The sequence below is a fragment of the Lingula anatina genome, chromosome 5, assembly GCF_051362555.1.
Source record: "Lingula anatina isolate TDL-2025a chromosome 5, LinAna3.0, whole genome shotgun sequence".
Classification (NCBI taxonomy): Eukaryota; Metazoa; Brachiopoda; class Lingulata; order Lingulida; family Lingulidae; genus Lingula; species Lingula anatina.
This window is the reverse complement of record NC_141771.1, coordinates 23328773-23353940: the sequence shown is the minus strand read 5'-3', so window position 1 is coordinate 23353940 and position 25168 is coordinate 23328773. Positions and strand designations below refer to the sequence as shown.

Sequence of the window (25168 nt, the reverse complement as noted above, 5' to 3'; positions counted from 1 at the left end):
TTTTAGGTGCGACATCTTTGCTGTCGCCAGGGATACCTGAACAAACATGGCGCCGGTCTGTTGTTGCTGAATCGGCAATGTCGACATCGAACTTCTGCTGGCATCACGGGTTCGTATTACTTCTACTGAGTGGTGACATCCACTTGAATCCCGGACCAGCCAAAAGGAACTACAAATACCCATGTGGAATATGCAGTAAACCAGTAAAGTCCAACCAGAAGGGACTATGTTGTGATACTTGTGACTACTGGCATCATGTCAAATGTTTGCCGGAAGTGATTTCTGTGTCTAACGCTGAATATGGGAGACTATCAGCAAGTGACAGCGATTGGCACTGCTACAATTGTCAATTGCCATCAATCAGTGATTCTTTCTTTGATAACTCAGTATTGGATAGTACACAGTACTCCAGCAGTAGTGATGGTGAGTGTGAAAATACTGATTTCTTTGATAACATCAAAAAGGACCATCCCAAAGGGTTTATTGCTGCCTACATAAACATTAAGTTTTCGCCACAAAGTAATTCACATCCGTGAATCACTGAGACGAGTACCAGTGGATCTACTAGGCATAGCAGAAACCAAGGTGGACGACTCATTCCCAGATGAGCAGTTCAGAATTGATGGTTACCGGTTGTTTCGACGAGACCGTGATGAAAAAGGTGGCGGTGTCATGGTCTACATCAGGTCGGATATACCCTGTCGTCGGATGAAATGCCATGAGACCGAAGCTGTGGAAATGATAACCGTGGAGGTAGTGCCTAATAAAAAGTCAAAGTATCTCCTCATGTGCGCTTATAAGCCACCTAGTCTACAAAATGCAACCTTTACTGAAGAAATGGCTAACATTTTGGACAAAGCTCACAGTAACTACACCGACATATGTGTGTTAGGTGATCTCAACTTCGATTTGCTACATGACGCCAAAGGTGAGCCATTAAGAGACTTGTGTGATCAGTATGATTTGGAGCAGCTGATCAAACAACCTACAAATCACACTATTCATGGATCTACTCTTATAGATGTGATACTTGTGAGCCGAGCTGACAAATGTGTTAAATCAGCAACCATGAATACAGGATTAAGTGATTCGCATGACATGATATATGTTGTGTTCAAACTGTTTGCTGCCAGGCTGCCAGCAAAAACAGTGACTTATCGCAATTATAAGCAATTTAACATGGATTTATACATTCAGGAAGTGAACTACATTCCCTATACTGTGTGTGAAATCTTTGAAGACCCATCTGATAATTACTGGGCTCTTCAAACTATGCTCAGGGAGATTATGGATGAACATGCACCCCTGAAAACTGTCAAAGTGCGAGCCAAAGAGGCTCCTTTTATGAACAAAACCTTACGAAAGGCTGTGCGAGACAAAAAACGACTGCAAAATAAGTTCAGGAGATTCCCTACAGATGCTAACTGGGAAAAGTACAGATCTCAAAGAAACCGTACAACTCGCATAAGGAAACAGGCCATAAAGGACTATTTCAATGCCAAGTGCAGAAATGGACCTAAAAACTGTGATTTCTGGTCTACGATAAAGCCCTTCCTCACAAACAAAGGGTCCAGCGATGGAAACTCCATCATGATACGAACAGAAAATGCCATTGAGACTAAGCCGCAGGAAGTAGCCAATGTGATGAACAATTTTTATGTGAATATTGCATCGCAGATTGGGGGTAACCTTGATCTAGATCAAGGGATGACCTCCAATACAGACTTTGTACAACAGTGTGAAACTTACTTCACTGATCATCCAAGTGTGCAAAATATCAAATCTAGTATGAACAATTGTGATTTCACTTTTGAACATACCACACCAGATGATGTAATGAAAATCATTAAGGACATGGACACTACTAAGGCAACAGGTTGGGACAGTGTACCACCGAGATTACTGAAACCTGTAGCTACATGCCTTAGTCACCACATCACGTCAATCTACAATCAGTGTGTTGATACTTGTGTATTTCCGGATGGTGCCAAACTTGCTGAAGTGGTGCCACTCTTCAAGAAGGATGACAACCTTATCATGAAAAACTACAGGCCTGTTAGTATCTTGCCTGCTTTGTCCAAAGTACTGGAGAAGATACTTCATCATCAGCTGGCGCCTTTCCTTCAGCGGATCCTGGATCCCAGGATGGCCGCTTATAGGAGAGGATACAACTGCCAGTATGTGCTTCTTCGCTTGATCGAGGACTGGAAGCAGTCCTTGGAAAATCGCAACCACGCAGGAGCCATCCTAATGGACCTGAGCAAGGCGTTCGACTGTTTGCCGCACCAGCTCATTATCGCCAAGCTCAGGGCCTACGGCATGTCGCAAAAAGGTTGTGCCTTGATATGGGCGTACCTTTCGTCACGCAGTCAGAGGGTTAAACTCTCTGGACATGTCAGTGATTGGCTACCGCTGGTAAAGGGGGTCCCGCAGGGTTCCATCATGGGACCGATCCTCTTCAATGTCTTCATGAATGACATTTACGCAACGATCACCAGAGCGTCGTTATACAACTATGCTGACGACAACACTCTAGTCGCTATGCACCCAACCCGACAGGAGGTGATAGAGACTCTAACTACAGAGTCAGAGACTGCCATAAAGTGGTTCAGAGACAATATGATGGAGGCTAACCCATCTAAATTTCATGCTATTATGTTAAATGAAACTACAGATAGAAATACTATCAGTATTGATAATGCTAATATCACCACAGAACCACATGTGAAACTATTAGGTGTGAATATTGATGAAAGACTTAATTTTCATTATCATATCAGTGTACTATGTAAGAAGGCAGGTGCTCAACTTAAAGTGTTACAGAGACTTTCACAGTACCTTGATGAAATGTCTAGACTACAAGTCTTTAGATGTTTTATTTTATCACAGTTTAACTATTGTGCTTTAGCTTGGAACTTTTGTGGTGCTGTAGATTGTGCAAAGATGGAACGCATTCAGTACAGAGCCTTAAAGTTTGTGTATGATGATTTTGAGTCTAGTTATAGTACATTACTAGAGAAAGCAGGGTTATCTACTCTTGAGCTTTCTAGGAATAGAGCTGTAATAATTGAAGTGTTTAAATCAGTAAATAAGCTCTCCCCACCTTTCATGTGGGATTTGTTCAGTGTTAAAGAAGTACCTTACAGCTTAAGGAACTCAAATCAGTTGCTTCAGAAGCACTGCAGGACAAAATGCTATGGATTAAATTCATTAGCCTACAGTGGTGCTAAACTATGGAATATGTTGCCAGTATCAATGAAAAATTGTAAAGATCTGGACACTTTTAAAGGTATGGTCCAAAACTGGACACCCCAGTCAAACTGGAAATGTGAATTGTGTGCAAATGTATAGCCTAAAAGGCATTCTGGTTTTAAATCTCAGGTAGCCTCTATTTATTTAAATTTTATATCACTATTATAGTACTTCACATTAATTTATTTCATTCTGTCGGTGATATTAGCCTGCTATGGCTAGTGTTGTGCTTGTTGGAAAACTGACGTGAAATAAAATTATGTTATGTTATGTTATGTTATCAGATTCTCCGAGAAACATATCCTTGTTATCAATATTCAGTTAATCTTTTGTACAACAGGCCCTTGGATAAATAGCACTCTGAAATCTAGTAACTGCCTGATTGAAACACTGACCATTATCCTTTTTAAGACATTAGGAGGTCTAACATTTTATTCCCAGCAATGAAAATATCTGCTTCCTACACTTCAACTTTAGTTAAAAAATATAATCAAAAATAATTACAGCAAAGCTTTACAATACTTACATGCATCAAAATACAGAAATTTGTTAAGCCTATAAAATTTCTTTAAATATTTCCAGTGGCACCACCTACCAGTTATTTCCAGAAGGCCCTGCATTATGTGGTCACTTAGCACCTCTTTTATGTTGCTTTGGTTCTGAGACAAGGTTTATATCTGTCAAATAAAACATTGGATCTTAAGTATGGGTATGGGTTTTAAAAAACGTATAGTTGCACAAAACACTAAAACTTGGAATGCCTTATGTGCCATTAAAATAAAATTTAAATCCAAGTTAAATAACATTTGACCACAGACAGTATGCAGAAAAGCATGTAACCAAGGCAACTTAGCTCACCTAAAGTCTGGCCGGCGTATATCATCCCGTCCTCTCCGTGTACCGAATTCCGAGCGTCAAACTCGTTGTAATACTGTACAAAGGCATACCCCTTATGCATGGAGATCCCAGCCACTGGCCCATAGCAGGCAAATATATTCTCCACATCTTCCTTCTTCACCTGAAATGTGTTAAGGTTGCCGACAAAGACGCGGCAGTTCACCCACCGTGGGTCTGACGAGTTGGTAACATTGCTTATTTTAGCAGTGTTCATAGTGTTACAGCTCTGCTTTTTCCTAGCATACCACAGGTATTCCTGAAGCAAAAGGTATGCCATCATCAACAGGTGATACAGGTAATATAAGGTGATGTATATTTACTGTCTTTAGACAATGGAAACAATTTGGACAATGTATGATTTATTAGTCAATACAATACTTTATATTTTTCACTAATTTAATGGAGGTTTTATTTGTGTACTTTTACTAGCCTCATGAGGGCCCCGGAGAAGATAAAGTTTACATAGACCTACCATTTTACCATCAATAAATATAGTTAAATAAATAATAAATGTTTTATTTCACCTAAGCACTTTTTAAAAACAATTAACAATTTTATTTATCTTATTCTTATCAAGTGAATATAACAATTAATAGTTTTACAATCTGACTACTGGTATTTTGGTTGCAAATGAACATTATTGTTATGATTATTTATTATATAACGAGTATGATAAGTTACAATATTGGCAATCAGGCATTTTAAATATTATAATATGCATATCATGATGGGAATATCAGACATAATGCACTTGGAATATTCCAATTTCTATGGAGAGAGAGAGAGAGAGAGAGAGAGAGAGAGAGGGAGATAGAGGGGAGGGAGAGAGAGAAGCAGAGTTTCCTAAAAAAGGGCATATTTGTGTTCAGAAAGTCATAATAACTATAAGGAGAAATATCAAATTATTTTTTCAGAATTAATGCAATCTATAATAGGTATACATATCACAATGCGCCAGGGGTGCCACAGTAACCACTGTCTAGCTGCAGTGCTGGCAAAACTGTGACCAGCCTGATCACAGGTCGCATATATGACATCCCTTTCAAATCTCTCTTTTAGCAATGTGTAATTTATACCATTTATAAGCTCAGGTAATTTGCAATCTAATTTTAAAACAAGGCAGCAAAGCTGTCAAATGTACAGACAAAAAACAGGAAATAACTATGCACAAAATAGGCTACTGTCAATTCTGATGCAAAAGTACATTATGTTAAACTGCAAATTCAACATCAAATTTTAATTATGCTCAACAGGTAATACCAATGTAAGTAAAATGTGTAACAAGTTCACACTTTGAAAATATATAACTTCCAGAAAAAGAAGCCAATTAGACTGTTTTTCCAACTCAGGCTGCATTTTAGTCCTGTATTTCTTTTTTGAAAGTTTGGCAATCATAAGTAACATGGTTTTCCCATAATGGTCATCATGGCAGCAGCACCCAAAATTGTGTTTTCTTCTATTCTGATGCCATATTACATAATGGTTAACAGCATAATGACTGTTAATTTTTAATAATAAAATATACGTATCATGGATTTTCAGAAAATGTGACTAGCATGGGTCTTCAAGCCCGTGGAACTTCAAAGTCACACCTTGAAAATATGTGAAAAATTAAATTTTCACAAAAAAAAAAAAAAAAAAAAAAAAAAAAAGTTTAACTGGCAGTAAGAATTACCAGACAGACTGCATTGCCTACTGAAGCTGTATTTTAGTCCCATGTTTCTTTCCTGTAAGTTTGAGAACAGTAAGTGACATGTTTTTTCTTAAATGGTCATCATGGGAGCAGTGCCCAAAATAGTTTTTTTTTTCAAATTTTGATGCAATATTACATAATGTTTAACAGCATAATGATCATCAATTTTAATAATAAAATATTAGTATTATGGATATTCAGAAAATGTGACTAGCAAAGGTCTTCAGGCTGATGGAACTTCAAAGTCACAACTTGAAAATGCCAAAATGTAAACAAGACATCAAAATGTTTTTTTTTCCAGTTTTAACAATTTCTAACATAAAACAAAATTAACAGTTTACTACCGTTTTTATATGATCAACTAAGAAAATTGATGAGATGGGAAAAATATCAATAGAGCAGTGTTAAATGTCCAATTTCTTCCATTCTGAGATTCTGAACATAGTGAATGATTGAATGTGACAAACTGCAATGATATGAGTTTATTTCCATTTTTGAAACTTTATTACATAATACACGACAACAAGTTTACCATCATTTTTACAAAATCAACTAACAATGTTGTAAAGATGCAGGAAATGTCAAACAAACACTTTTACATATCTTATTAATTAAATAATGAAACTGTTAACATGCCTAAGAATTGAATCTGAGGAAATGTGAAAAAACAGCATAACTTCTAAAATAATGGCCCGTTTATGCTGATTTTTTTAACTCAACCTGCGTTTTAACAGGATTGACCACTCCTGTGAGTTTAATGACAATTGGCCTATCTGTTTTTCTTATATTGTGTTTACAGTGTTGCATATATGCTGAAAAGTGAAAAAAAAAAGAGCATAACTACTAAAATTGTGGCCCGATCATGCCAATTTTTTTAACTTGACCTGCGTTTTAGTAAGATCGATTACACCTGTAAGTTTCATGACAACAGGCCTATCGGTTTTCCTTGAAATGTGTTTACAGTGTTGCATATATGCTGAAAAGTGAAAAAACAGCATAACTTCTACAATAATGACCCGATCATGCTGATTTTCGAACTTGACCTGCGTTTTATGAATATTCATCAGCTCTGTAAATATAAAGCCAAAAAGTAAAACTGCCTTCCACTTATCGTGTTTACAAGGAAAGTGCACGGCGCTGGCGACGACAGACGCAGGTGATGGAAATATGTACAGACACATCTGTGTCTGTACATAAAAAAAACAGAGCTGTGTATCTGAAATAAAGGATTGTTTTATCTATTTTTATTGATTTTACCATTTCTACTCACCCACAGTCTTGGCTCCAGTAGTTTTGTTCCTCCCAATCACGTTCACACAGAGCAGAGCATGCGAGCGGGAGGAGTGAGGAGTGCTCATTCATGTTCGTGCATGCTGTTGCTCTGTTCCTGTGTCCTAGGGCAAAGGTCTGAAAGGAACAAGATATACACTCTCACAGGAAGTCTTTTAAAACAACAGGCTGTCTGCTATTGATGAAGATGGCAAAGTACTGGTGTGAAATACTATAATATACACATTTTTAATTGTCATTTTGATGCTTTTAAAGATCGATAACCAACTTTTCCAATCCATGCACACATTTCATTTAAAACAGTGCATGCGAGTGTGTGTGCACGTGTGCGTGCTGTCCATCTGTCTATATGTGCATGCCAATAAATTTTAGTCTTTTCAGTCAGAAGGACAATATACCAAAATATATGGACGAGCACGTGCTTATGTTTGTACAGATTGCAATTCCATAAATGTGTGACCAAAGCACCTTATATCATGTTGGCATGGTAACTTAGTCGATGTCCTCACCTCATTAATGTCCTCCACAGACTGGACCCTGATGGTGGTCAGCCCTGGGACATACAGACCCCCCTCGGGGCTCATCTTCACCTCCATCTTGTAGCTGGGGTCAGAACTCAAAAGGTCTCTGGGGGTTGATAACATTAAAATCATATTGTATGTTATACTGTTATCTACCAGATTTGGGACTGATCGTCTTTACATCTGTTTCATAGATGGGCTAAGAACTCAACAAGTATCTGATATTTAATAAAATTCATATTTATATCACATTAATTATATATACTTTTTAATTTATATAAATATTTAACATGGATTTTATATAATATATTTAATTACTGATATTGTTCTAGAGTCGTGCCTATGTAAAGTATCATATTTAAGGAGCTAGATGACATATATGATCAATGAAATAAATCTTACTGCTAAATTCCAGATAAATCCAGACCAATGTTTTTTACTATACTCCAACGCATAATTTATCAGTCAATTACCAGAAAATAGTAGTGCTACTGTAGATCTCCATCAAACTGACTGTGACATCACACTTTACCTGATCAATTGTAGATCTCCATCACACTGACTGTGATGTCACACTTTACCTGATCATTTCATTGTAGATCTCCATCACACTGACTGTGATGTCACACTTTACCTGATCATTTCATTGTAGATCTCCATCACACTGACTGTGATGTCACACTTTACCTGATCATTTCATTGTAGATCTCCATCACACTGACTGTGATGTCACACTTTACCTGATCATTTCATTGTAGATCTCCATCACACTGACTGTGATGTCACACTTTACCTGATCATTTCATTGTAGATCTCCATCACACTGACTGTGATGTCACACTTTACCCGATCATTTCATTGTAGATCTCCATCACACTGACTGTGATGTCACACTTTAACTGATCATTTCATTGTACATCTCCATCACACTGACTGTGACATCACAACTTTACCTGATCAATTGTAGATCTCCATCACACTGACTGTGATGTCACACATTACCTGATCATTTCATTGTAGATCTCCATCACACTGACTGTGATGTCACACTTTACCTGATCATTTCATTGTAGATCTCCATCACACTGACTGTGATGTCACACTTTACCTGATCATTTCATTGAAGATCTCCATCACACTGACTGTGATGTCACACTTTACCCGATCATTTCATTGTAGATCTCCATCACACTGACTGTGATGTCACACTTTACCTGATCATTTCATTGTAGATCTCCATTATACTGACTGTGATGTCATACTGCCACTCCAGACAATAGGCCTATTGGTTTTCCTTGAAATGTGTTATCAGTGTTGCATATATGCTGACAAAAGAGAAAACGTAAGGGCAACACTGAGCATATCTCTGCTAGTTTTGAAGATATGAGGGGCAAGAAAATATGCAAAGGTCAGTTCATGGTATATGATTTCCTATTCAAGTTAAATAGTAACTATGGGTATCTCCTTGCTAATTTTGTAGATAAAGAGGCCAGAAAACATGCAAAGTATAGTTCATCATAAAAAGTAGGTCAAAGGTTAATTTCAAGGTCACAGTTAGATTGCCAGTATATGACTTCCTGTTCAGGTTCAATAGTAACTATGGGTGTATCTCTGCCAGTTTTCGAGATATAAGGGAGATAATTTTTGCAAAGTTCAGTTCATGGTGAAAAGTAGGTCAAAGGTCAATTTCAAGGTCACAGTTAGATTATCAGTATATGACTTCCTATTCAAGTTCAATAGTAACTAAGGGCTTATCTCTGCTAATTTTTGAGTAATTCACATTTTATTTTCACCACTGAATTTTGGATGTTGAACTTTTTGATTAGTGCAATGCCTAAGCCGTATCAAAAACAAAAAAAATGGACACCACCCCCAGTGCTGCCCTTGACAAGTTCTACAAAATGCAAAAAACAAGAGGTCTCTAGCATTAACGGTTCCAGAATTAGAGAGAATTTTCAGTTTCGGCATCTAATGGCCGCTACTACCATGAAAATGCACCGATTGACCCCAAATTCACGAAAATGAAAGATGACCCTAAGGGTAACACCTGCCCATAATATTATAGGTAAGATATGTTTCGTTTCTAAATATCGGCTGAAATAATAATTTTCTCGCAAAAAATTCCCATTTTTAGAAAATTTTGGCCTGTTTGACCTTGAAATAAAGGTCAAAGGTCAAATCCAAGGGCATATTTGAAATCCTCACATATGACTTTTGGTCAGCCATCTGTTGTAATTTTTCCCATAATTCCATCGGTTTGGGAGATATTTAGCATTGAATTTTCAAAATTTTTGACAAGGGTGCATTTCAACGAGCGTCACGCCCAGGTCAATGCACCAACTGAGACAAAAAAACCTGGGGGTTCAAGTTGAGATTATATGTGACCTAAATCCAAGAGATGGGGACACAGGTCCTTGCGGTCTAGGAGGAGAAGCGGTAACGGTGACTCGTATCCCACGTCATCCTGCGGAGCCGCAGGAGCCGCAGGAGCCGCAGGAGCCGGCGGAGCTGTACGAGACGGGTCGGGACTAAAACCATGAGTACCGCCAGCTTACACGCTGGTGGTACTAATAATGTCATTTTTGACCACAAGTTGTCTGCTTTGCCAAGCCTTATGTTTTATTTTTCCGGAGTTCAAAATTTATTATCCATTACCGTACTGCACATTTTGCTTTCACCACCAATATGTACTTTTTGATACAGCGTAACTTTGGAGATAAAAGGGAAGCAAAATTTGCAAAGTTCAGTTCATGGTGAAAAGTAGGTCAAAGGTCAATTTTAAGGTCACATTTAGATTGCCAGTATATGACTTCCTATTCAACTTCAATAGAGACTATGGACCTATCTCTGCCAGTTTTGGAGATAAAAGGGACTCAAAATTTGCAAAGTTCAGTTCATGGTGAAAAGTAGGTCAAAGGTCAATTTTAAGGTCACATTTAGATTGCCAGTATATGACTTCCTATTCAACTTCAATAGAGACTATGGACCTATCTCTGCCAGTTTTGGAGATAAAAGGGACTCAAAATTTGCAAAGTTCAGTTCATGGTGAAAAGTAGGTCAAAGGTCAATTTTAAGGTCACATGTAGATTGCCAGTATATGACTTCCTATTCAAGTTCAATAGAGACTATGGGCCTATCTCTGCCAGTTTTGGAGATAAAAGGGAAGCAAAATTTGCAAAGTTCAGTTCATGGTGAAAAGTAGGTCAAAGGTCAATTTTAAGGTCACATTTAGATTGCCAGTATATGACTTCCTATTCAACTTCAATAGAAACTATGGACCTATCTCTGCCAGTTTTGGAGATAAAAGGGAAGCAAAATATGCAAAGTTCAGTTCATGGTGAAAAGTAGGTCAAAGGTCAATTTTAAGGTCACATGTAGATTGCCAGTATATGACTTCCTATTCAACTTCAATAGAGACTATGGACCTATCTCTGCCAGTTTTGGAGATAAAAGGGAAGCAAAATTTGCAAAGTTCAGTTCATGGTGAAAAGTAGGTCAAAGGCCAATTTTAAGGTCACGTTAAGATTGCCAGTATATGACTTCCTATTCAAGTTCAATAGAAACTATGGACCTATCTCTGCCAGTTTTGGAGATAAAAAGGAAGCAAAATTTGCAAAGTTCAGTTCATGGTGAAAAGTAGGTCAAAGGTCAATTTTAAGGTCACATTCAGATTGCCAGTATATGACTTCCTATTCAACTTCAATAGTAACTATGGACCTATCTCTGCCAGTTTTGGAGATATAAGGGACTAAATGTTATAATTGTGGAGTTACCATAATGTGCCATAAATTTCCTACAGAAAAAATTAATTAAAATAAAGAAAAGGTCGTTTTGGTCAAAATTCTTGAAATGGGAGGTGCTCTGAAGTTCCAGATGTTCAAATTTGATGAAATAATGTCATTTTTGACCACAAGTTGTCTGCTTTGCCAAGCCTTATGTTTTATTTTTCCGGAGTTCAAAATTTATTATCCATTACCGTACTGCACATTTTGCTTTCACCACCAATATGTACTTTTTGATACAGCGTAACTCGAAAACCGTATGGAATACAAAAAAAACAGAGACCACGTTCAGTGTTGGGCTTCACATGCTCTACAAAATGCAAAAAAGAATGGATGTCTAGCATTAACGGTTCCCGAATTAGAGACAGTTTTCAGTTTCGATATCTTATGACTTTTGGAAAGCTGTCTGTAGAAATGTTTCCCATAATTCCTTCCGTAGGGGAGATAATTAGCATGTAATTTTGCCATTTTTGGACAAGGGTGTATTGTAATGAGTGCCACACCTAGACCCCAGCACCGACAAAGCCCAAATTTTACGTGGAACGAGTTGAGATTATAGGTGACCTAAATCCAAGAGATGGGTACGGAGGCCCTTACCGTCTAGGAGGAGCAGCGGTAATGGTGAGATGGTGACGGAGCCAGAGGAGCCGGCGGAGCCAACGGAGCCGGTGGAACATGCGGGTCGGGACTAAAACCATGTGTACCGCCAGCGCCTACGCTGGTGGTACAATAAACTTGATATACAGACAAAGGACATTCAGATCTCTGATACTATTAAAAAAAATTTAGTCCTCTATCAGGCAAAGATGTAAGCCCCAAAACTTACTTTAGACTTCCAGTAAAACCAGCCCCAGATGGCTGAGTGGACTTGCTCACCCTGTGGCTGATACTGCTCTACTTCTTCTTCATCAGAGCTGGGCATGTCCGGCTGACCATTACATCCATACGGGTCATCTGGGCACAGAACAGAGAAATACAATGTCAGCAATATAATAGCATTTTTATCAAATTATTCAAATATAAATTGTGTATTTTCAAATGATAAATAAGTAGAAAAAATAAAGCCATACCAAAAGCATAAATCACACTGATAAACTGAACTTTTTACAACTTTTTATACTCCTCTGATAAGATATGAACCCCAAATATTGACAAATTTCCAAACAGTGAAATTTGTGATAAAACATATGTGGTTCTATTTCAATGTTAGACTATCAAGATCAATTTTTTCTCGAACAAAAGTAACATTATAAGCTTTTTAAGGACATAACAGTACATGTACAGGTTTATTTAGCCTTTCCTTACCATCTAAGCCTAGCTGTTCCCTCCACACATCAACTCTGGATGGGGATGGTCTTGCCTGCTCTCCTACCAAACGAGGACTGAAAGTCATAGGTGTCTTAAACACTGGCTCCCTGTGCTGTGAGAGAGAAGAAGATGAAAAAAAATTAAAGCTGACAGACACTTATTTATTTGTTGCGCCTTCCTGGCATATTTACCACATTCATTGGAAACCATAGTATTTAATGAAAATGTTGTAATTATTCTTTTTACTTTTTTATCATCAACCAATAAAATATACTACAGTTAACTATAAAATCAAATCTCCCAGTTCAATAGCAATAGTACTTGCACAAATCTTCATGTTTAATGAGATATTTACTCCTTTTTTTCTTTTTTTTTTTTTTTGGCCAAGAATGAAGCATATTCAATAATTCAGGGCACTGAGATGTTTTGAACACAGTAACTGCTACATTTCTCAACTATTTCTCCAAGTCACTCTGACCAATTTACTGACATTTCACTAAATAAATTAGGACTTTAGCAGGGATTAACTTTAGAAATATTTAAGCCAAGGTAAGATGCAAATGCCTGCAAATATTTCAATAATAATCTTAAGTCATATCTAATTACTTGTGGCACTTTAGGGAAATAATTCTGGTAAGTCTATTTGACTGCAGGTGTGAGACAAAACCATGTATAAATTTGAACAAATACTGTGATATATTTTCAAACAAAACAGTTTTGACATTTATATACCTGAGTATTAAGGGATAAAAAAAACTCTGAGACTGAGCTGGGTTAAAGAAAGGTTTTTGTCAGTGTCTCAAAATGACTGGTCTTGAAAAAATAATTGACAAGTAGAATAATTAAAGCCAATTCAGAGTAATAATTCCAGTATCAAACAGGCACTAAAATGTATACTGAGAGTGGCAAACAACATTCTGCACTCTGCGGTTATTGTCGAGAACATAAAAAATCACTCAAAAATGATGCCTTATGTTACTGTGACACAGTCTGGGATTCATTATCAAAAATTCATGTGTAAATTACCCCCAGTTTGGAGATTAAAGCAGAAAGATTAGTGAGTAATTACTTTAGCACAGATAACACTGGTCAAATACCAGGTTTATCATGTACGTAGCAGGAACTGGCAGAACAAACAGATGAGTGCAGGTAGACTACATACAAACGATCACTGTGTTAATATGTACCAAGGTGACACATGTTAAGTGCAAAGCCTGTTGTAATAATGAGAATAACATGCAAGGTGCCTGTAAAATAATGAAAATGTTGGCATTTATGTAAACACTTACTTAAATGTGATGTTGACTTAATGTGTGGGTGTGCAGAGAGAGACAGAGAGAGGGAGAGAGACAAAGTACTATTTTACCTTCAATCCCATCATATGAGAGGGGGTGACCACTTGGTACGCCATGTCTTCTTAGTTTTGTTGCCTAAACTTAAACTTCCTCAATGAAGATGTTGGCTGTGGCAACCTCACTTCTCCTTCTCTGCTGTAGTTTTTTAGACAGTCAACAGCTCAGCTGTTCACCTAAGCCTTCACAACTCCACCCACAGTTCCATGGAGACTCCATCTACATTCTGCTTCAACTGTAACAAGTCTCAAATACTCAACATTTTCTCCAAGTCCCAAAGGTTCACCAGCTTGTACAAAGTCCCTACAACCTGCTCTATATAATTAGTCATTCCACTTGTTTGTGCTTCTTTGTAAGTTCTTCACAAATATTCAAGATTTTCAAGGGCCCACCTTCGTGAAGTGGACAGACGGCTAATGACCCACAGTAAATTTCTCTCTGGAAGGTAGAAAAAAATGTCATTTTAAATTAGGTGATAATATCAGAGGCTGGGTATAATAAAGGCACAGCCAGCATGGGAGCTGGGATGTTTGTGTTGTTATTATTACTGGGTGACTCATCCTGGTATACAATACCTGCACTTGTACATATATTATTAACCTGGATTTTTCATTTTAATTTAAAATCTTCATTTCACAAACCGCACTATTTAAAGTCAGTATAAGTATTAGCTTCTGAATCAACCTTATCCCACCTGTACACCCAAATAGACCGATTGGGAATTCTCAAATAATATAAACAATTAATGCCATGAAAAAATATCAAGCTGAGAGTCGAGTCAAAGTTCTCGTCAATAAGACCTCAACTTTGTGATCTCAGACAGCTAAAAATGTGAAGAAATGACAGCATGTACAACCTATGTATTGCACACAGTCACCCCACCTACATCTATTACTCCTTTATTTTCTTAGGATTTTCCTGTTGATTTGTCCATCACAATGGCCCTCCATGCAGTGGAGGGTGCGTGCCCTTTGTTCCGCTTACATTACAACAGAGTTCACCTGTATTACCTGAGCAAACACACTCCATGGCCAGCTTCTAGTACATGTGACCAAAGCACATAGACTGATAAACAGGCTCTCTCCTTCATGTCAATTCACAAAATGAAAAATTTTACATCGGATGTACAAGTTGGGGGTTAGGAGCTAAAACTTATTTTACAAGCTTTGGTGTATTTTTTACTTCTATTTAAAAACAGACTAGCAGATCTAATTTTCTCAATGGTTTTTAAGGAAAAGGCATATCAAGGGAAAAAACTTGACATATTTAGGAAAATTGCTCTTCCTATATTAAGGTCCAACATGTAAATGGCATGCCTTTCGTTAATTATAACCCTAAATTCTAAACCCTTTTTAATGGCTCTACAGACCAATGCAGCCAATTGAAAGTGGAAATGATGGAAGTATCTATTAATGCATGCATTTACCTGGTACTTTCTAGTACAGAAGCAATCAGCATAATGCTTAATCAATCTCCAATCCAATTAGTCATGATGACAAATCAATTGACTGGGAGAGCTTTTCTTATTAAAAGTACATCAGGGGCATGTTTCATAAAAATAACTATATATATGCTCAAAAACTGGTCCAAACTTTTAGACAAAAACTGACCCATTTTCATTAGTGACAAACTAAATTCATTTTAACAGTAATTTATTCATGTATTTATCTATTAACTCATTTCACATTTTCATTCATTCATTCACATATCCCTTTTTTTATTGGAGGGGGGGTAGTATTGTTCATAACATACTAGACCATCAAACAACAAATTAAAACTGCATTCAATACAGCACTAAAGCATTCCTAACCTCAGTAAGGGTATCAGGAATGGATTTAACTGTGTCAAAATGGCATTTGATGACAATATCGAATTCCACATCATATTAATAATCCATAGCAACTACCAAACTGGATGCTTGTTATGTATGCCACAATACTTAGAAAACCTTGGTAGTTTTGTGACAGAGGAATGATTGGATTATACAACATATACTAGCACAGCAGAACATTGTACGGGCACTCAAAATTAAAGCAGATTGTTTGAAACTTTATACCGGCATAAATTAGTCGGTATATAATATCTCCCTTGTTTCTTTTGCACATCTTTGACTGATGCACAGCAGTTGCTGATGATGGGGGGGGGGGGCGAAAAATTTATTCCACAAATCTACTAAATGACTTGTAACAGTATATCAATAACAGAACATGAAGGAACTGAACTACGTCAGTATTGAAACCCCACATTTAATCCAACGGGAAAACATTCTAACATTTGAAACAACAGAGCGTTCAAACGCATAACATCAACTTTAATCACAAAGAACATTTTAACATACACTAGTTGTTTGAAATAACCCCACGTTAAGGAAAAATTTAAAAAAAACTAGATAACAACTCCACGTGAAAAATAAGTTTTTCCACCATACCTTCCGAACGGAGTGTACCACAGAAGCCTTATTTTCGTAGAATCCGCTAAATAGATCAAGTGACACGTAAAGGGGTCGATGCTGGACCAAAAGTGTTAATTGTGGAAAATACGAGTAAAAGCCGAACGTGCCCCGGGGCCGAACGTGCCCCGGTGAAAAAGTCATATCAATGGTGCCTTACTTTCACTGACAATACTTAGTTTCTCATTTAAAACGATCGCCAATATGCCCAGATTTCACAGAATAAACCAGGACAAAGAAGTATGGTTTATTCGAGAGCGTAAGAAAATTCACAAAATTTCATCATTATTATCAAGATCTGAAGTCCTCCACTTAATACTGTAGAAGTTCTTCTGCTTCTCGTGTCTATTAAAAGCACTGCCTAGTTACAACTTTATCCAAGCGATATTCATTTCCTGTAGGATATACTGTATGTGCTATCGTAATTTGAGCATTTATGAAACTGAATATCAATTTCACGCTTACTTCTATTTTGATGCAACATTACATAATGCTTTACAGCATAATGACCATTGATTTTTAATAATAAAATATAAGTGTCATGGATTTCCACAAAATGTGACTAGCATGGGTCTTCAAGCCCGTGGAGGTTCTAAGTCACACCTTGGAAATGCCAATATGTGAAAAATTAAATTTTCACAAAAAACTGTTTAATTGCCAGAAAAATTTACCAAACAGACTGCATTGCCTACTGAAGCTGTATTTTAGTCCCATGTTTCTTTCCTGTAAGTATGAGAACAGTAAGTGACATGATTTTCCTTAAATGGTCATCATGGGAGCAGTGCCCAAAATAGGGGTTTCTTCAAATTTTGATGGAATATTACATAATGTTTTACAGCATAATGACCATCAATTTTTAATTATAAAATATTAGTATCATGGTTATTCAGAAAATGTGACAAGCAAAAGTCTTCAGGCCCATGGAACTTCAAAGTCACATATTGAAAATACCAAAATGTAAACAAGACAGCACTGTTCTGAAATGGGTTTATTTCCATTTTTAACACTTTTTTAACATAAAATAAAATAAACAGTTTACTTCCATTTTTATATGACCAATGAAGAAAATTGATGAGATGGGAAAAGTATCAATAGAACAGTGTTAAATGTCCAACTTCCTCCATTCTGAGATTCTGAACATAGTGGATGAATGCATCTGACAAACTGCAATGATATGAGTTTATTTCCATTTTTGACACTTTATTACACAATACATGATAACAAGTTTACCATCATTTTTAAAAAATCAACTAACAATGTTGTAAAGATGCAGGAAATGTCAAACAAACACTTTTACGTATCTTATTAGTTCAATAATGAGACTGTTAACATGCCTAAGAATTGAATGTGAGGAAATGTGAAAAAACAGCATAACTTCTAAAATAATGAACTGATTATGCCGATTTTCAAACTCAACCTGCGTTTTAGTAAGATTGGCCCCTACTGTGAGTATAATGACAATTGGCCAATCTGTTTTTCTTATATTGTGTTATCAGTGTTGCATATATACTGAAAAAAGTGAAAAAACAGCATAAATTCCCTATAAGTGACCCGATCGTGCTGATTTTCGAACTTGACCTGCGTATTATGAATATTTATCAGTTCTGTAAGTTTCAAGCCAAAAGGTAAAATGGTTTTCCACTTATCGTGTTATCGGTGCTGCACATATGCTGAAAAAAGAGAAAAAATAGCCTAAATTCACTAAAAATGACCCAATCACGCTGATTTTCGAACTTGACCTCCGTATTATGTATATGCATCAGTTCTGTAAGTTTCAAGCCAAAAGGTAAAATTATTTTCCACTTATCGTGTTATCGGTGCTGCATATGAATATTCATCAGTTCTGTAAGGTTCAAACAAAAAGAAAAAAACAGTTTTCCACTTATCGTGTTATCGGTAAAAGTGCACGGCGACGGCGACGACGGCGACTGCGACGACAGACGCAGATGACGGCTATATGTACAGACACATCTGTGTCTGTACATAAAAACAGAGAGGAGGTGACGGTTGAGGATAGATTTATGTCACCCTAGCATGGCTATACGATTTTTCTTCTATCAACAGTGCAATAACACTGCAGATGTTATTCTTTTCTGAAGAATACATTACCTTTCATCCTGATCATTTCGGTTACTCTTTCTTTCGTCTTCAGGACGGCGTTGTACGTGGTGATGCCACTACACAGCACCATACAGGCGAATTCCGGCGCCAGTCCCTCGGGAATCTTCACCACAGCACCACTGGTGATAGGAACCACCACGTGAGTGGCGAACCTGAGAACATTAGGAAAACAATACAGTGCCATAGCTCTCTCTCTCTCTTCATTTTCAAGGCAAGAAGCTAGATGTAGTTCTGTACATGTACTTTCCAATATCAACCTCATACGTTGACTTTATCAAACTGTCAACTCTCTTAAGATTAACAATATACACACTTCTCATTTGCCTTCTTCTGTTCTTAAATTATTTAACACATTACTGTACTGTCCTCCCTACCCTCCGTGCTTTGCAGCCCCAATCCTTTCCACCACGTTCAAGCAGAGGTTGGGCTGTCCGTGCGTGCACAGGTCACATTGAAGAAGAAATACAGGGCGAAATTAATTGTGACATCGGAAACTAAGAAGTTATTCGTGTGATAATCCAGTAAACATTCGAATATTATCCTGTATTTAATTTTCATTTGTAAAAATATATATGTTATATTCCTTTGGGAAGGGGAAGGAGGAGCATGGGAAGGGGGTTAGCAGTACATTCAAAATCAAATGACATATGCACGGAGTAACAACATATCTTAGCTTCCTTCGACCAAATTGTGGCCATAAAAGGTGTTTTTTCATTCAGAGTGAGTCCCCGTGGAGTAAGTGTGATATTTGTGTGAATAGCTGTAAAACGCAAAATATAACAAATATAGCACAGGTGCAGTGCTTACTTATGCCCGATTTAAGTGTGCATCGAATGACTTACCAATTCATTCACCAAATGTCACTTAAATCTAGATGTAAGTACTACATTACTACATGTACAGTTTATTGTTTACCAGTTCACAGTAGTGAACACGGATATATTATAATGAAGTATATTTTATAATTAATTCGTTTTTATCATAAAAAACTTATATCAATACATAAGAAATACTTTTTACTATTTAAATTTTTAATTAACAGCTGAGAATGAACCACAATGTTTCCTCCCTATCATATAAGGTTCTCATCCATTCTAAGTAGCCTACGTAAATAAAGTTATAATGAGTAAGAATCGTGTAAGATCTTTGATCTGCTGATATAATTTGTAAACCCAAGAGTTGGTGTCCAACTTGTGATTACTTGTAAATTTTATTGGATAGTTACGTTACATTTCATCTACTTCCATAGTCAAGATAACAAAGTCACTTTTTTTTAAAAGATTCCCCGTGATTTAATGCTCTCCTGTAAATTGAGGAGAAGGTAGGACGGAATCACATTCTGATAGTATCTTTATATAGTAGGTACAGCATACAAAACTGAAGAAAAGGAGATACAATAATTTTGTAACAGACTACTAACGGACACTGTGGTCAGAGGGTAGGACCGGTCAGCATTGTAATTAATTTAAATTACAAGTTAAATTCACTTTCAACTCTGATATCCGAATAAGATTAGCCGTGCGGAGTAACCATTTCAGTTGAAATTTATGGTCTGGAGAAAAAAAAAAACGTGAAAACACCAAATAGAAATTTGGTTGGGTTTTTTCGATGCTTTTCCTTTTCAACATTCAGTGTCAACAACAACACGCATTTTGAGACACATTGCATTGCATAGAAGTAAAAATTAATCCTCCACTCACACTTGGAGCTACTGGTAGTTAAACATCTTGTTTGGTTCCCGCATACATTTTGGACATTGTTATTAGCTGCAACATCTCAACAATATTAAAGGTCTATGGAAGGCGTCATAATAAACAACACGAAATATCATATTTTTATTCAAACCGAGTCAAAAGAGAAAGGAATTAATCGGTCGCATAAATCTGTTACCAAAACGGTGTAATTATGTCCTATGGACGCGACATAATTTAAGAACTAATGTCATTCCCAAAGGGTCATGGTGTGACAGGAATAGCAGTCCGAGAAATGAAAGTCCGAGGTTCCAATAATATGATTAGTCGGTTGATTGCTACAGGTAAGTGTTAGTCTCCTGTACTAAATAATGCCGAACGGACTACGGTTCCTAGCGGACTACCATTCCTGTCATACCGTTTAAGGCTATATATGCACACGAGACAATGGCACGACCCCCAGTTTCGTTACACCTCTACTTCTGTTGACATACTCGTATATCTGGGTTAATAATATCAAGAATAGAGAATCACCAGTGACTTGTGACCAGATTTTGACTTGTGGATATTATCACCGTCGCTTACTGATAATCAGTTGAAGCTAGTTCACTTCAGTTCAGAATATAAGAGGTTCAGATGAATGTGCAATTGTACTGAGGTGGTCATGGTTTCAATCCCTCTCTCTCTCTCTCTCTCTCTCAAAAACACGCACGCACGCGCACACACGTGCAAACGATCTAAATGCATACAGATATCTCACCATCTGTCCTATGTCTCCAAGCAGTATGAACGCGGATCTTCGAAATAGATTTACATACCCCTCCTTGTCCCGACCCTCACCTTAACCACAACCCCTTTAGGGGGAGGGGGCGGAACTTCAGGATAGTCGACAATCTTCAGAGGAGCTAAAGCCTCGCAGATCTCCGCTCTTTTCATGCTTACGTTGGGCGCTGTCAATGAATGCGACTTGTTGCTTTGACTAGAGCGTTTTAAACTCAACACCGTACCAGATCTAGAGTCAGGCGGGTTCGTTGTTTACGTGAGCTGTCGCTGATAGTAAAGTTAGGAAGAGGGCGTAAGACGATGTTAAGGGGCCGATAAAGATTTGGCAAAGTCAAATAGACAACGGACGATATGACGTATTTATCACTGTAATTCGGTCAGTGCATTTTTAGAAGTGTTAATATTTAACAAAGCTCGTGATTGTTATTGTGCGCTTAGCACGCGGCTTTGTGGTAACGTTTAGGGCCTACATATAGGCGTAGGAAGCAGTGGGACCAACGGACCCCCTCCTCCGTCGCTTATATTCCCTCACATGGTTTGCCCCCTCCCCTTCACACACACACACACACACACACACACACACGCACACACACACTTAAAAGCTGCGCACCTGAATAAAGACATATTATATACATATTTACTGATACTCAATATATATATAGGCTTAAGTTCATTTGAAAAAAAAAAAGGAAAAAATGAAGTTAAAAATATAAGCGCGATTTCTCCTTTTTTTTTTTAACTCTGGAGACAGAAAGTGATAAATATAGCTTTTTGTGCGCATGCCAATCCAAGAAAAGTTTAAAATCCATGCCCTGCTAGTGCGGGGAGTGCGAAGAGAAACGAAGGTTTTATGAAAGAAATTTTAAAAATATCACGCCTTTTGTGTAATATTTGCACGATATTAATACTAAGAAAAATCAAACTGCGCTAAGGGCTATTACGAGATGCATGGTTATTTTACTGACACAATTTGTACTCAACCTCAAGTATATTTTTACAAAAGATTCTGCAAATTACTTTCTCTGAGAATGCAGTTTTGTCGCGTTTTGTGTAAAATGCTTGACTATGCCCTGTCACCATTTCGTCTAGCTAACAGTGGATGTAACTGAAATGAGGATTTTATTTATGGCTAAAACATTACAAAAAAAAAAAAAAAAAAAAAAAAAAAAACGCTAACGACTGAAAACAACGCTCTGTAAAACTGTGTGCAAACTTTGATATGTCTACACATCGGAAGAAAAAAATCAAACACCAAAATATGCATCTCAGTGCAAGAAAACTAGAGAGCGCAACCCCCGCAAGGACAAATAATTGCGTATTATAAAGTATCATTAATTAAGTATTAGTATTATAAATTGATTAATACTAAAATATGCACCTGAGCAGAAGAAAACCAGAGAGCGCAACCTCCGCAAGGACATAATTTAGTATTATTCAGTATTCTTAATTAATTAATACTAAATTATTTGTCCTTGCGGAGTTCCATGATCGATTAATTTATTAATTAAATAATAAATAAATGGATCATTACCAAAATCTTCTTCCATTGTCCATTTGTGAGCTATCCTGGAAATTTAATTTTCAAGTAATTAATTAATGGAACACAACCAAAATCCAACCATTTCTTCCTTTGCCCATTTGTGACCTATCCTGTAAATTTCAACAAAATCTGTTAATAGCTAAGTAATAAATAAACTTATTAAACAATTAATTAATAAATGAATTAATGGATCATCACCAAAATATGGTGCAGAGCCTGTTCATTGTGGTTGCTGAGACTCACAACGTAATTCAGCCGTTTGCACCCGTGTCACATTTTTGAGTGCTATGAGATGATACTGTAAACAGTACATCGCCAGCCTTAAATATCGGACACAATTTACCATTCTGTTGGACATAAATCCTATTTTCAAATCATGTATGAGTGTAACACAAGAAAATCGAGATAATTGTTATAGACATTTTATGAGCCGAGATGGTGTACAGAAGAAACAGGTGGGAAAAAGTCTAGTCCTTTTTAGGTCAATTTTTTCAGTTCATTTTTCAAACACAAATATAGATAAATTTGAACTCTTACATGCCCCGTTATTCTTTTATTTCTATTGATTGCCATATAAAACTATTAAATAATCCTTTCTTTCGTTTCTGATCTTTTTCACATGGAAAAGAGTTCTGAAGAGATGAACTGGTTGTAGGGGTCCATGTTCCTCATTACCCAGCTTCTTTTTAAATTTCCATAATGAATTAATTATGACAGTGGAACGTCAGATTTGAGGAGACATAAAATTACCTTAGAGTTAGCCAACGAAAACGCGGCAAGTTATTGACTGCGGGTGTATTGTAGATTTTCACATTGTATTTCAATGGGCTGGATTAAATGTGATTAAAACTAATAAAAAGACCACAGGTAATTACAAAAGCAATTATTTCAACAGCTTTGACATAGATGAACAAGAAAATGTAAAAGACTGTTTGAAAAGTGAAAGTTACAGAAAGTTACAGGGTGGGGGGGGGGGGGTATACTACAAAAATACCGAACGATCTACGTAGACCGACATTGATGGTTTCAAGGGGAATGAGCCATTAAATTCTGTGGCCTGTGGTATAGGGCCAGGGGTAATCCTAGAGAGGGGTCAGAAACGTCCATTGTTCTCGTTACGTCAGTGAGGCTAACCGAATTCAGGGTATGTAGGCTACGCACAGACAGTAAACCATGTATTGTGGGAACGTTACTAATGAAGCCACTGGTAGTACTAGTAGATATCAGTCTGTAGTCTAGAACAAGCACCTCGTTGACGAGTGAACAGTTGTCAAACACAAAAGACCCAGGTGTGGTAGATCGACTACTGTTCGCGCGTGCCGCAAAGACCAAGCCTAATTGCCCCTCAAGGTCACAAACTAATATCCGGTGCTGACGGTTAGGCTCGTCATAACCATATAAGTAGCGCGTTTCCACCCCCTGATAGGGCCTACCTGCTGCTGCCATCTTGACTCTGTTTGGGCCGTGACGCTTCACAGAGTCCAACGTTTATATTTCCGCTCTAATAATCACTAATAAACTCTGTTCCGACGATTGAACTGTTCCTTCGCATGTACCACAAACATCATCTTCTTTACGTCCAAAACCGGTTCGCTCGGGCAGAACCTAAAAGACGGAACACCGGAACAACGGAACAGCGGAACAGACTAAAATGCGGAATACAGTAAAAAGCGGAACGTGTATCAAATACATTGTGGAACGAGGAAATATTATTTATTTAGTGGTAAAAGAAAAACAAGACGAATATGAATACATTGAGTTATTATTATTGTTGTTGTTGTCTTCTTTTCCTGCATATAATTAAACAAAAATTTGAACGCCAATATATTATTTCTTGTTTCAATGCGTTATATTGAGTTATTATTATTATTGTTGTTGTCTTTTTCTGCATTCTGTGCAATACATTCGTTCTTCATTCAATGCGTCCTCGTCACTGCGTCCTATACACTGAGGATGATATTCCTCATTGCACCCGTCACAGATGACATAGAGGGTATGTGTATCTGGTAATTTACAATTACAATATAAATTTACCGCGACCGAATTTTTGATAGGATTTTTAATTTTACGTCTGCTTGTTATCGGAAAAAGAGAAAGATGTCGTCTTTCTAAACAAAAAAATAAATGTGAACGCAGTTTTTTACTGTCATACTTCATGTTTGTGGGATCTTTACCATGCGCCAAGGCAACCATATTTGCTATTGCGTACAGACCGCAATCATAGTTGTTGTTTTGTTGCGTTACGTCCAAAACGTTAATTTGTAGAGTTCTTGCAGACGATGGTGCTATTAATGACGCAATGCACATTTGTTCCACAGTTGGAATGTCACTGAAAGAGGAATCGCATATATTAACTGTATCTGGGGCACACCCAATGTTTGATACTGTGAGCCAGTGTGTACCGCGGTCTGGTGTTCGGTTTATAATTTGGATGAATTGATTTTTGTGACGCTTGAAATCTAGCTGTACTGCCAGAGCACATGACTTGA

General features: G+C 37.2%; 2 protein-coding genes across 11 annotated transcripts; one reads left to right on the top strand and one right to left on the bottom strand.

Moving 5' to 3' along the window:
* Window positions 1–77: 77 nt before the first annotated feature.
* Window positions 78–3887, top strand: LOC147761928 (uncharacterized). Its single transcript, XM_087014095.1, has 3 exons — window positions 78–423; window positions 521–3289; window positions 3835–3887. The coding sequence occupies exons 1-3, from the start codon at window positions 78–80 to the stop codon at window positions 3885–3887; spliced, it is 3168 nt and encodes a 1055-aa protein (XP_086870221.1).
* Window positions 3848–22650, bottom strand: LOC147761927 (kinesin-like protein KIFC3). 10 transcript variants are annotated; one of them, XM_087012873.1, is made up of 8 exons: window positions 21117–22650; window positions 19040–19092; window positions 18654–18817; window positions 14110–14533; window positions 12741–12855; window positions 12262–12389; window positions 7642–7759; window positions 7113–7249 (listed from the first exon to the last, which is right to left on the bottom strand). In XM_087012873.1, the coding sequence occupies exons 4-7, from the start codon at window positions 14152–14154 to the stop codon at window positions 7742–7744; spliced, it is 306 nt and encodes a 101-aa protein (XP_086868999.1). In that variant the 5' UTR covers window positions 14155–14533; window positions 18654–18817; window positions 19040–19092; window positions 21117–22650; the 3' UTR covers window positions 7113–7249; window positions 7642–7741. The 10 variants fall into 10 exon arrangements, with proteins under 10 accessions (XP_086869005.1, XP_086868996.1, XP_086868997.1 ...); XM_087012872.1 differs by lacking the exon at window positions 21117–22650 and having other exon boundaries at window positions 19040–21091; XM_087012879.1 differs by lacking the exons at window positions 14110–14533; window positions 18654–18817; window positions 19040–19092; window positions 21117–22650 and adding exons at window positions 3848–3929; window positions 4111–4405 and having other exon boundaries at window positions 12741–12766.
* Window positions 22651–25168: the final 2518 nt, after the last annotated feature.

Excerpts from the sequence above, each read along its gene's own strand:
- LOC147761928 (XM_087014095.1), top strand. The coding sequence starts at position 78 with ATGTCGACATCGAACTTCTGCTGGCATCACGGGTTCGTATTACTTCTA. Across the intron at positions 424-520 it reads GTACTCCAGCAGTAGTGATG|TAATTCACATCCGTGAATCA; the intron begins GTGAGTGTGAAA and ends TTCGCCACAAAG. Across the intron at positions 3,290-3,834 it reads AGATCTGGACACTTTTAAAG|TGGCACCACCTACCAGTTAT; the intron begins GTATGGTCCAAA and ends AAATATTTCCAG.
- LOC147761927 (XM_087012870.1), bottom strand. The coding sequence starts at position 8,893 with ATGGAGATCTACAATGAAATGATCAG. Across the intron at positions 7,760-8,867 it reads ATCTACAATGAAATGATCAG|AGACCTTTTGAGTTCTGACC; the intron begins GTAAAGTGTGAC and ends ATCAACCCCCAG. Across the intron at positions 4,406-7,112 it reads TACTGGAGCCAAGACTGTGG|GAATACCTGTGGTATGCTAG; the intron begins GTGAGTAGAAAT and ends CTTTTGCTTCAG.